Genomic DNA, 13,485 nt, shown 5'->3' on the forward strand with positions numbered 1-13,485 from the left:
GCCTATAAATGAACATTCAAATTCACGACAAACCGTGGATGAAAACAACCCTTAACTTACACAAATTGTCGCCCTAACGTTACTGTGAATTTGCTTGATCGCTGCTAGAAACATAACGTAGGCTACATGTTGTATTCACCAAAGTTAACGCTGACTGCATAAATCTAGCTAATTACATCCTTGTGTTGGTTTGGCGAACATGAACGTCAGTTTAGAAAGAAAAGTGGATTTAACGTTACCTGTTCTGCAAAAACAGAGCAACTGAATGTCGGATAGTAGCTAATCCCTTCTGCCGGCGGAGGTCTCGCCACATTTCAAAGGTTTTTCCGATGTAAATTCGGGACTTCGCACGTTCCTTATCCTTGTCCCTCTTGCAAGTTGTTCTGTTCATCGGAACGTCGTCTCTTTGGTCGTGTGTCGGCCATAATTCAAACTTACCTCTTCATCTCTCTCCTCCACACACCCACCTCATGTGCACGCGCACTAACCCCGCAAACGCGCAAACCCCACCCTCCAACACTTCTTGTCGGTTATTGGCTGGAGCTCTGTTTGTTATGTTTCGTGGTGCGGGTGAGCACAGTTTGTTTTTGTTGCCGTTTGTGGAGCCTGTGGTGTCTACAGAGACCGCGTTTTTTTACAGTGTGTTCAGGGGACAGGCAGCTAGCGGATAGTGAGGAGATGTTTGCTGTATGTGACAAAAAATGTTTTGGCCTGACATCGCTTAGACAACCTTTAAACTTTAAACTAATTTAAACTTTAAACTACTTTAAACTTTAAGCTATTTTAAACTTCAAACTACTTTAAACTTCAAACTTCTTCAAACTTTCTGGTCCGGCTTTCTCAAGCCAACTTAAAGTTTGTCTCGACGAACTTTTTAATCTAGTTAATGGTGCTTGCTGAAAGCAAGGCATCATTAGTGTTCTCTTGCATACTTATTATTATTCTTATTTTTATTCTGGACAAAGTTTGGCGCGTAACTTGTCCCGCACCGTTTGTCTCAGACCCCTGAGTGAGGTGTCAAATCGACCGGCTCATTGAGGAGAGGTGTGCTATGACTTTTATAAGCGATCGGGGGTGCGATGTTTGCCCCAGGGGCGAAAAAGCGGCCAAAAAAGTCCCATAGACTTAACATTGCGACAAACTTTGACGACTCCTAGCTCAGAGCGAGGATTTCACATAAACTTGTGATTTGCCACATTTGAAGAGGCTGACAGGCTCTGTAAGAAGATACCTCACAATGGGGTAAAAGTTGTAGCCCTGGGGGGCAGAAGCTGCCCAAAGTTGCCCCATTGACTTACTATGGGGAAGGAACATCCTGTGAAACTCACATGCTTTTCCTACTATGGTAAATTGCATAGGGATTTTGTATTGAACATAGCTCCTGATCACAGTGTCATAGAGACAAGGGGGCGAGCTCATTTTACTCAGACGACCAATCAGTCTCTCAGGATCATTGTGAAGCTATCAAGCCACGCCCTAGCAACCATTTAGAGCCCCTTAGCAACAAGTTCCATAGACTTCCATTGAAAGAGTTCAAAGAGATATCTCCAGACTGAATTGTCATAGAAACATGGGGGTGGTCTCATTTGACTCGTGGCAGCAAACAGCCAATCATGAATCACCTCAACACTTCTTAGCCCCTCCCTAGCAACCATTGTCGAACACCTTAGCAACCAAAATCCAAAGAGGGATATCTTCCATTATGAATATCACAGAGGCATGGGAGTTGGTTTATATCATTCATAGTGACAAGAAGCTTTTGCAGTTTCATAATTGGCATCTGCCAAGCCACTCTATAGCAACCAAACAGAGTACCTTAGCAACCAAAATCCAAAGAGGGATATCTGCCATTCTGAATGTCACAGAGAAATGGGAGATGGTTTATATCATTCATAGTGACAAGAAGCCTTTGCAGTTTCATCAGTGGCAGCTGCCAAGCCACTCCCTAGCAACCAAACAGAGTATCCTAGCAACCAAAATCCAAAGAGGGATATCTTCCATTCTGAATGTCACAGAGGCATGGGAGTTGGTTTATATCATTCATAGTGACAAGAAGCCTTTGGAATTGCATCATTGGCAGCTGCCAAGTAACTCCATAGCAACCAAACAGAGTACCCTAGCAACCAAAACCCAAAGAGGCATATCTTCCATTCTGAATGTCGCAGAGGCATGGGAGTTGGTTTATATCATTCATACTGACAAGCAGCCTTTGGAGTTTCATGATTGGCAGCTGACAAGCCACTCCCTAGCAACCAAACAGAGTACCCTAGCAACCAATATCCAAAGAGGGATATCTTCCATTCTGTATGTCGCAGAGGCATGAGAGTTGGATTATATCATTCATACTGACAAGCAGCCTTTGGAGTTTCATGATTGGCAGCTGCCACGCTACTCCCTAGCAACCAAACAGAGTACCCTAGCAACCGTTTAGCAAAACGTATATCTCTGCATCAGAACATCGTATAGAGATGGGAGTTGGTTTATATCATTCATACTGACAAGAAGCCTTTGCAGTTTCATCATCAGCAGCTGCCAAGCAACTCCATAGCAACCAAACAGAGTACCCTAGCAACCATTTTACAAGACCTACATCTCTGCATCAGAATATTGTATAGAGATGGGGGTTGGCTCATTAGTTTCAGTTGTAAAACAGTCTGTAAATATCACCATGGTAACTGTGTATTCACACCCTAGCAACCATTTAGAGCCACCTAGCAACCATATTGCAACATATAGAAGCCATATTTCAGCTCCACAACATCGTACAGACATGGTTGTTGGCTCGTATGCAATCATGTACAACACCCTAGCAACCGAGTGGAGAGTTTTGCCACTGCAAGCACCATTTCACATTTTCTTCAGGAAATGTACATTCTAGTTAGTGGTGCTTTTTTGAAAGCATCACTATTGTTATTGCTCATACTTATTATTATTCTTATTCTTATTATTCCGGACAAAAGTTCGGCGCGTAATGCGCCCCGCACCGTTTGTCACAGACCCCTGAGTGAGGCGTCAAATCGAGCGGCTCATTGAGGAGAGGTGTGCTATGACTTTTCTAAGCGATCGGGTGTACGATGTTCGCACAGCGGACGAAAAAGCGGCCAAAAAAGTCCCATTGACTTTACATTGGGAGTTCTAAAAATATTTGAATCCCAACCGACGTTTTCACACACACAGACTCCAAAGGGCCTGACACCCCTGCATCTCTCCCTCTCTCTCTTCCTCAGAGGATTTATATTATCAAGCAGCCAATAAGTAATGGCCTAAAATCTTCATAGCCACACCCTAGCAACCAGTTTCAGCACCCTAGCAACCACTAAGAGCTCCCTAGCAACCACCCTAAACCAAAAAAAAACATTTTTTTTTATTTTTTTTATTTTTTAAAGCAATTTTACTCTCGTGGCCTTGCGATATTGCTCCATGCTTGTGCCTATTCGGCCATAGGCACGAGGCCGCAGGCCGAGTGCCGTACAGAAGGCACTCGTTATTAAAGATTTTAAGAACTCTATAAAAACTCCATAGTAACCATATTTGACAACTACCAACCACCTAGTAACACCATAGCAACTAACAAAAACACCTTAGCAACCACCCTGAACACCCTAGCAACGTCTAGAAATGCTCTAGTAACCACAAAAAACTCTAGCAAGCACCCAGAACACCCTAGCAACTGCCTAGCAACCACCTAGAACACCTAGCAACTGCCTAGCAACCACCCAGAACACCTAGCAACCAACCAGAACACCCTAGCAACTGCCTAGCAATGCCCTAGTATCCACCCAGAATACCATAGCAACTGCCTAGCAACACCATAGCAACCACCCAGAACACCCTAGCAACCACCTAGCAACGCCCTAGCAACCACCAAGAATACCCTAGCAACTGCCTAGCAACCACCCAGAACACCTTAGCAACTGCCTAGCAACACCATAGCAACCACCCAGAACACCCTAGCAACCACCTGGCAACAGCATCTTGCTAAAAACATGCTGGCAACATGCTAATCAAGCTAGCATCATGCTAGCAACATGCTAATCAAGCTAGCATCATGTTAGCAACATGCTAATCATGCTAGCAACATGCTAATCAAGCTAGCATCATGCTAGCAACATGCTAATCCTGTTAGCATCTAGCTAAAAACATGCTAGCAAAATGCTAATCATGCTAACATCATGCTAGCAACATGCTAATCAAGTTAGCATCATGCTAGCAACATGCTAATCAAGCTAGCATCATGCTAGCAACATGCTAATCAAGCTAGCATCATGCTAGCAACATGCTAATCATGTTAGCATCATGCTAGCAACATGCTAATCATGCTAGCATTATGCTACCAACATGCTAATCAAGCTAGCATCATGCTAGCAAAATGCTAATCATGCTAACATCTTGTTAAAAGCATGATAGCAACATGCTAATCATGTTAGCATCATGCTACCAAAATGCTAATCAAGCTAGCATCATGCTAATCATGCTAGCATCATGTTACCAACATGCTAATCAAGCTAGCATCATGCTAGCAACATGCTAATCAAGCTAGCATCATGTTAACAACATGTTATTCAAGCTAGCATAATGCTAGCAACATGCTAATCCTGTTAGCATCTAGCTAAAAACATGCTAGCAAAATGCTAATCATGCTAACATCTTGTTAAAAGCATGCTAGCATCATGCTAATCATATTAACAACATGCTAATCATGCTAGCATCATTCTAACAACATGTTAATCATAGTAAATCATGCTGGAATGTGGTAAATCGTAGTAAATCATCTTAGAAATATGGTAAATCGTGGTAAATAATGCTAAAACGTGGTATATCATGGTATCACAACATGTTAATTGTGTTAGCATCTGCCCAGTGGCGAGTTTTGCCACTGCAAGCACCACTTCACATTTTCTTCAGGAAATGTACATTCTAGTTATTATTATTATTCTTCTGTTAAAAACTGTTGACTCAAACTCGTCCTAGAGCTTTAACACTACATACTCCAAACTCGGCTCAGACACTCAAACTGATCTGAAGTTAGTTGCTATATCTTTTCAGACTGATCGGACTTACGGTTTTCCTAAAAATGCCGATCAAAACTCGGAAAAACTCCCATTGACTTACATTGGGGAGTTCTAAAAAATTCAAATTTACATTCAAACTCACCAACCGACGAAAATTCTAATCTAAACACCTTGAAGACTAAACCAAACTGCCGTTCTATATACTATATTAGCCAATGAGACTAATTTAAACTAATAAACTCTAAACTCATACACTTATAAACTAATTAACTTATAAACTCATGAATTCATAGACTTATTAACTCTTTAACTCATAAATTAATAAACTCTGAACTCTTAAACTCATTTAAACTTATAAACTCTAAACTCATTAAAACTTATAAACTCTAAACTCATTTAAAACTTATAAACTCTAAATTCAAAAACTCTAACACTTATAAACTCATCAATTTATACACTTATAAACTCTAAACTCATAAGCTCTGAGTGTGTGTGTGTGTGTGTGTGTGTGTGAACACACACACACACACACACACACACACACACACACACACTGAACTCATTTAAACTTAAACTCTAAACTCATTTAAACTTGTAAACTCAAAACTCGTAAACTACTTTAAACTTCAAACCACTTTAAACTTCTTAAGTTTACAGCTTCAAGCTCCCAAGCAACTCCATAGCAACCAAACTTGAGTACCCTAGCAACCGTTTTGCAAGACCTATATCTCAGTATCAGAACATCGTATAGAGATGAGGTTTGGCTCTTTTGACTCATGCTAGCAAACAGCACTTCCAACATGCTACACATGCTAGCAGTGAATAGCTACATGCTAATATCAATTAGTTAAGTGCTAAATCATACCAAGATCATGCTAAGGACTCTATAAAAACTCCATAGTAACCATCTGTGACAACTACCAACCACCTAGCAACACCATAGCAACCGCCCAGAACACCCTAGCAACTGCCTAGCAACCGCCCAGAATACCTTAGCAACCGCCTAGCAACATCATAGCAACCACCCAGAACACCCTAGCAACCGCCTAGCAACACCATAGCAACCACCCAGAACACCCTAGCAACCGCCTAGCAACCACCCAGAATACCCTAGCAACCGCCTAGAAACACCATAGCAACCACCCAGAACACCCTAGCAACCGCCTAGCAACCACCCAGAACACCTTAGCAACAGCATAGCAACCACTCAGAACACCCTAGCAACTGCCTAGCAACCACCCAGAATACCTTAGCAACCGCCTAGCAACACCATAGCAACCACCCAGAACACCCTAACAACCGCCTAGCAACCACCCAAAACACCCTAGCAACACCATAGCAACCACCCAGAATACCCTAGCAACCGTCTAGCAACAGCATAGCAACCACCCAGAACACCCTAGCAACCGCCTAGCAACCACCCAGAATACCCTAGCAACCGCCTAGCAACACCCTAGCAACCACCCAGAACACCCTAGCAACCGCCTAGCAACACCATAGCAACCACTAAAACACCCTAGCAACCGCCTAGCAACCACCCAGAACACCCTAGCAACCGCCCAGAACACCCTAGCAACCACCCAAAATAAAATAGCAACCACCCAGAACACCCTAGCAACCGCCTAGCAACCGCCTAGCAACCACCCAGAACACCCTAGCAACCGCCTAGCAACCACCCAAAATACCCTAGCAACCGCTTAGCAACACCCTAGCAACCACCCAGAACACCCTAGCAACCGCCTAGCAACACCCTAGCAACCACCCAAAATACCCTAGCAACCGCTTAGCAACACCCTAGCAACCACCCAGAACACCCTAGAAACCGCCTAGCAACCACCCAAAATACCTTAGCATCTGCCTAGCAACACCATAGCAACCACCCAGAACACCCTAGCAACCACCTAGCAACCACCCAAAATACCTTAGCAACCATCTAGCAACACAATAGCAACCACCCAGAACACCCTAGCAACCGCCGAGAACACCTTAGCAACCCACTAGAAAACCCCCAACAACTTTTTAACTTTAAACTACCTAATTTAAACTTTAAACTACTTTAAACTTCAAACTAATTTAAACTTTAAACTAATTTAAACTTCAAACTAATTTAAACTTTAAGCTAATTTAAACTTTAAACTACTTTAAACTTCAAACTAATTTAAACTTTAAACTACTTTAAACTTTAAACTACTTTAAACTTCAAACTAATTTAAACTTTAAACTACTTTAAACTTTAAACTAATTTAAACTCCAAACTATTTTAAACTTCTTTAAACTTTTTGGTCCGGCTTTCTCAGGCCAACTTAAAGTTTGTCTCGACGAACTTTTTAATCTAGTTATTAAGTTGGCTTGAGAGAGCCAACTTACTGAAATCCTATTTAAACTTATTATTATTATTATTCTTCTGACCCTAAAAATTTACAACTCAAACTCCTCCTAGAGCTTTAACTCCACATACTCCAAACTCGGCACAGACACTCAAACTGATCTGACTCGCGTTGCTATATCTTTTCAGACTGATCGGACTTACGGTTTTCCTAAAAATGACGATCAAAACTCGAAAAAACTCATTCAAAAACTCCCATTGACTTACATTGGGGAGTTCTAAAAAATTCAAACTGACAAAATTTAAATCTAAACACCTTGAAGACTAAACCAAACTGCCATTCTATATACCAGGGGTCCCCAACTGGCGGACCGGGGTCCAGGTCCGGACCCCAAGACCTTTTTATCCGGACCTCTAAACATTTTTGTTAAAAAGTTTTGGAATAAAAATAAAAATAAATTTTTACCGAAAGTTATTTTTGAACAGGCGTGCGCGAGGGCAGCTATGTCTGTGTCAGGTCCTTTGCAAGAGCCGGGGTCCGGAGAGATCACAAACTTTGGCGCGTACACACATTACTATGAGATTCGTGAATGGATTATTATGTCTTTGTCAAAAATTAGAAAAGTGGACTCTGAAAACCGCATCTTTCGAGATGAGTGGACTGAAGCGTACGCGTTCATTTTGCCGTCATCGAGCTCTACGAGGCCCGTGTGTCTTATTTGTTCGGAGTCTGTTGCTCTTGTTAAAAGTGGAAACATCAAGCGGCATTTCGAGACAAGACACAAAACTTTCAATGAAAATTACCCGCCAGGATCACCCGCGAGGACGAGGAAAATTAGTGAACTGAAAGGACAGTATGAGCGTGCAACACGGGTGATAACACAGTCCCTTACAGCACAGCAACGAGCCTACGAGTGCTCACTTCGAGTACAGTGGATTTTGGGCAAACATAAAAAGCCTTTTACTGACTCTGGAATGGTGAAAGAATGTATGGAGGCAATGGCAGACACGCTGTTTGAGGGTAAAGAAGGACAGCAGCTAAAACAAAAGGTTCGTCAGATTCCTTTATCATCCACAACAACAACAAGAAGAGCTGAGCTGCTGTCGGAAGATGTGCAGTCCCAGCTTGACAGCGCCATCCAAAGTGCCCCGTGCATTGCGTTAGCTGCTGATGAATCAACTGACGTGAGTGACAACGCTCAGCTCTTGGTGTATGTCCGATTCTACCATGAGGAGACTAAAACATTTGTAGAGGACATTTTAGGCGTCACAGCTTTAAAAACGCATACCAGGGGAGAGGACATATATTTGGCCATAAAGGAAATGCTGACACAGAGGAGAATCGATGTAAAAAATGTTGTCTCCATCACCACTGACGGGGCTCCGTCTATGATGGGAAGAGAAAAGGGTGCAGTCAGTCGACTGAAAGAGGACAACCCAGAGCTCTTGTCATATCACTGCATTATCCACATGTCTGTTCTCTGCTCCACACTTTCAGAGCACCACGCAGAAGTTATGAACACCATCACCAAACTAGTTAACTTTCTCAGGGCTTCATCAGCTCACCAGCATCGTCTGCTCAGGGAGTTCTTGGCAGAAGTAGATGCTCCTGCCAATGACCTGCTCTTGCACTCCAATGTCAGATGGTTGAGTAAAGGAAAAGTGCTGGCTCGCTTTTGGAAGATAAGAAATGAAATTAAAGATTTCCTTGCACAACAAAAGAGTCACAAGGCTCAGGTGTTTTTGCACTTTTTAGAACAGGAAAGTAACATGGACACACTGGCCTTTCTGGTTGACATCACAGGGCATTTAAATGACCTCAATCTGAAGCTTCAAGGGAAAGACAATTCTGTGTGTGACTTGGTGGCTGCAGTCCAGTCTTTTCAGAGGAAACTGGACATTCTGAAAATGGATCTTGAGCAGGACTGTACACATTTTCCTTCAATGAAGGAGATACAGGAGAGCAATGTCACTGCTCATTCTGACTTTATCCAAAAGTTGATTGAAAACTTTAAGGCTCGCTTTGATGGCTTTACATTGGGAGATCAGCTGATGCTCTTTGTTAGGAGTCCATTTTTTGTTAAGAATGTTATTTCTTTCTCAAAGGAGGCAGTACATATGTACAAATGGGCTAATGCACAGGCCCTTCAAATGGAGCTATTAGATTTACAGGCTGATGTAGTGTTAAGAGAGCAATGTGAATCCTCTGACCCTGTCACATTTTGGCTGCAGATTGTGCCAAAGGCAAAGTTTCCTGTACTTAACAAAGTGGCAGTGTACACATTAACAATGTTTGGCTCTACCTATAGCTGTGAGTCAGCCTTCTCTACGCTAAACATCATTAAGAATAAGTACCGCTCACAACTGACCAATGACCATGTGCATGCATGTCTGAGAATTGCTTTGACTCCATTCCTACCCAGATTTAAGAGATTGGCTGCCAGTGCCAATGCAAATTTCTCACACTGAGCTAAGTTTACAAACTTGCTTGTTTACAAAAATGTTTACTTTATTTTTTGTTGCACTAATAGAAGTATTGTTTAACAATTTTTTATATAATGCATTATGAGGTGCATTATTTGTTCCCTTTTTGCACTTTTGAAATACAATGTTTGCAAGTTTATGTGCAATAGCAGCTGTTCACAACACTGAATGTATTTTTCTTTGAGTGGTTATGAAGGTAAATCATTTGCACCTAATATATTAAGATTGTGACTTTCAGTATTTATTTTTATGCTTCCTGTTGCTGTTATTGATGTTGAAAGGTTTGACATTTGAATATTTGCACTAAAATGAAATAACATACTTGAATGAATTTCAACAACATCAGTTGAATAGGCTACATTTAAAGATAAAGATTTTATTGTCAATGGTTTTATTGTCAATTTGTTGACATGGTTACAATTTAATAAAAGGAAAGAAAACTGAATTATTGCCGGGTGTTTTTGCATGTCCGGACCCTCGTTTACTGGGCTGATCGGGTTAGTGGACCTCTTGCCAATTTAGTTGGGGACCCCTGCTATATACTATATGAGCCATTGAGACTCATTTAAACTAATAAACTCTAAACTCATACACTTATAAACTAATTAACTTATAAACTCATGAATTCATAGACTTATGAACTCTTAAACTCATAAATTAATAAACTCTGAACTCTTAAACTCATTAAAACTTATAAACTCTAAACTCATTTAAAACGTATAAACTCTAAACTCAAAAACTCTTACACTTATAAACTCATCAATTTATACACTTATAAACTCTAAACTCATAAACTCTGAGTGTGTGTGTGTGTGTGTGTGTGTGTGTGTGTGTTCACACACACACACACACACACACACACACACACTAAACTCATTTAAACTTATAAACTCAAAACTCAAATTCTCGTAAACTACTTTAAACTTCAAACCACTTCTTAAGTTTAAAGCTTCCAGCTCCCAAGCAACTCCATAGCAACCAAACTTGAGTACCCTAGCAACCGTTTTGCAAGACCTATATCTCTGTATCAGAACATCGTATAGAGATGAGGTTTGGCTCTTTTGACTCATGCTAGCAAACAGCACTTCCAACATGCTACACATGCTAGCACTGAATAGCTACATGCTAATAACGAGTAGTTAAGTGCTATATCATGCCAAGATCATGCTAAGAACTCTATAAAGACTCCATAGTAACCATCTGTGACAACTACCAACCACCTAGCAACACCATAGCAACCGCCCAGAACACCCTAGCAACCGCCTAGTAACCGCCCAGAATACCTTAGCAACCGCCTAGCAACACCATAGCAACCACCCAGAACACCCTAGCAACCGCCTAGCAACCACTCCGAATACCCTAGCAACCGCCTAGCAACACCATAGCAACCACCCAGAACACCCTAGCAACCGCCTAGCAACCACCCAGAATACCCTAGCAACCGCCTAGCAACCACCCAGAATACCCTAGCAACCGCCTAGCAACACCATAGCAACCACCCAGAACACCCTAGCAACCGCCTAGCAACCACCCAGAACACCCTAGCAACAGCATAGCAACCACTCAGAACACCCTAGCAACCGCCTAGCAACCACCCAGAATACCTTAGCAACCGCCTAGCAACACCCTAGCAACCGCCTAGCAACCATTTAGAATACACCAGCAACCGCCTAGCAACACCATAGCAACCACCCAGAACACCCTAGCAACCACCTAGCAACCACCCAGAACACCCTAGCAACACCATAGCAACCACTCAGAACACCCTAGCAACCGCCTAGCAACCACCCAGAATACCTTAGCAACCGCCTAGCAACACCATATCAACCACCCAGAACACCCTAGCAACCGCCTAGCAACCACCAAGAATACCCTAGCAACCGCCTAGCAACACCATAGCAACCACCCAGAACACCCTAGCAACCGCCTAGCAACACCATAGCAACCACCCAGAACACCCTAGCAACCGCCTAGCAACCACCCAAAATACCCTAGCAACCGCCTAGAAACAGCATAGCAACCACCCAAAAGACCCTAGCAACCACCTAGCAACCACCCAAAAGACCCTAGCAACCGCCTAGCAAAAAGCGTTCTGGTCCAAACTTTCTCAAGCCAACTTAAAGTTTGTCTCGACGAACTTTTGCATCTAGTTATTATTATTCTTCTGACCCTAAAAATTTACAACTCAAACTCCTCCTAGAGCTTTAACTCCACATACTCCAAACTCGGCACAGACACTCAAACTGATCTGACTCGCGTTGCTATATCTTTTCAGACTGATCGGACTTACGGTTTTCCTAAAAATGACGATCAAAACTCGAAAAAACTCATTCAAAAACTCCCATTGACTTACATTGGGGAGTTCTAAAAAATTCAAACCGACAAAATTTAAATCTAAACACCTTGAAGACTAAACCAAACTGCCATTCTATATACTATATGAGCCATTGAGACTCATTTAAACTAATAAACTCTAAACTCATACACTTATAAACTAATTAACTTATAAACTCATGAATTCATAGACTTATGAACTCTTAAACTCATAAATTAATAAACTCTGAACTCTTAAACTCATTTAAACTTATAAACTCTAAACTCATTAAAACTTATAAACTCTAAACTCATTTAAAACGTATAAACTCTAAACTCAAAAACTCTTACACTTATAAACTCATCAATTTATACACTTATAAACTCTAAACTCATAAACTCTGAGTGTGTGTGTGTGTGTGTGTGTGTGTGTGTGTGTGTGTGTGTGAACACACACACACACACACACACACACTAAACTCATTTAAACTTAAACTCTAAACTCATTTAAACTTATAAAATCAAAACTCAAATTCTCGTAAACTACTTTAAACTTCAAACCACTTCTTAAGTTTAAAGCTTACAGCTCCCAAGCAACTCCATAGCAACCAAACTTGAGTACCCTAGCAACCGTTTTGCAAGACCTATATCTCTGTATCAGAACATCGTATAGAGATGAGGTTTGGCTCTTTTGACTCATGCTAGCAAACAGCACTTCCAACATGCTACACATGCTAGCACTGAATAGCTACATGCTAATAACGAGTAGTTAAGTGCTATATCATGCCAAGATCATGCTAAGAACTCTATAAAGACTCCATAGTAACCATCTGTGACAACTACCAACCACCTAGCAACACCATAGCAACTGCCCAGAACACCCTAGCAACCGCCTAGTAACCGCCCAGAATACCTTAGCAACCGCCTAGCAACACCATAGCAACCACCCAGAACACCCTAGCAACCGCCTAGCAACCACTCAGAATACCCTAGCAACCGCCTAGCAACACCATAGCAACCACCCAGAACACCCTAGCAACCGCCTAGCAACCACCCAGAATACCCTAGCAACCGCCTAGCAACACCATAGCAACCACCCAGAACACCCTAGCAACCGCCTAGCAACCACCCAGAACACCCTAGCAACAGCATAGCAACCACTCAGAACACCCTAGCAACCGCCTAGCAACCACCCAGAATACCTTAGCAACCGCCTAGCAACACCCTAGCAACCACTCAGAATACCCTAGCAACCGCCTAGCAACACCATAGCAACCACCCAGAACACCCTAGCAACCGCCTAGCAACCACCCAGAATACCCTAGCAACCGCCTAGCAACACCATAGCAA

General features: G+C 42.1%; 1 protein-coding gene across 1 annotated transcript; it reads left to right on the plus strand.

Moving 5' to 3' along the window:
• Window positions 1–7,842: 7,842 nt before the first annotated feature.
• Window positions 7,843–9,807, plus strand: LOC308694939 (protein FAM200A-like; the record flags this gene model as incomplete). Its single annotated transcript, XM_081372752.1, has 1 exon — window positions 7,843–9,807. One exon carries the CDS (start codon window positions 7,843–7,845, stop codon window positions 9,805–9,807), a length of 1,965 nt encoding a protein of 654 aa, XP_081228878.1.
• Between the last annotated feature and the right edge of the window lie 3,678 nt (window positions 9,808–13,485).

The sequence above is a fragment of the Scardinius erythrophthalmus genome (assembly GCF_964197995.2).
Source record: "Scardinius erythrophthalmus genome assembly, chromosome: 8".
NCBI lineage: Eukaryota > Metazoa > Chordata > Actinopteri > Cypriniformes > Leuciscidae > Scardinius > Scardinius erythrophthalmus.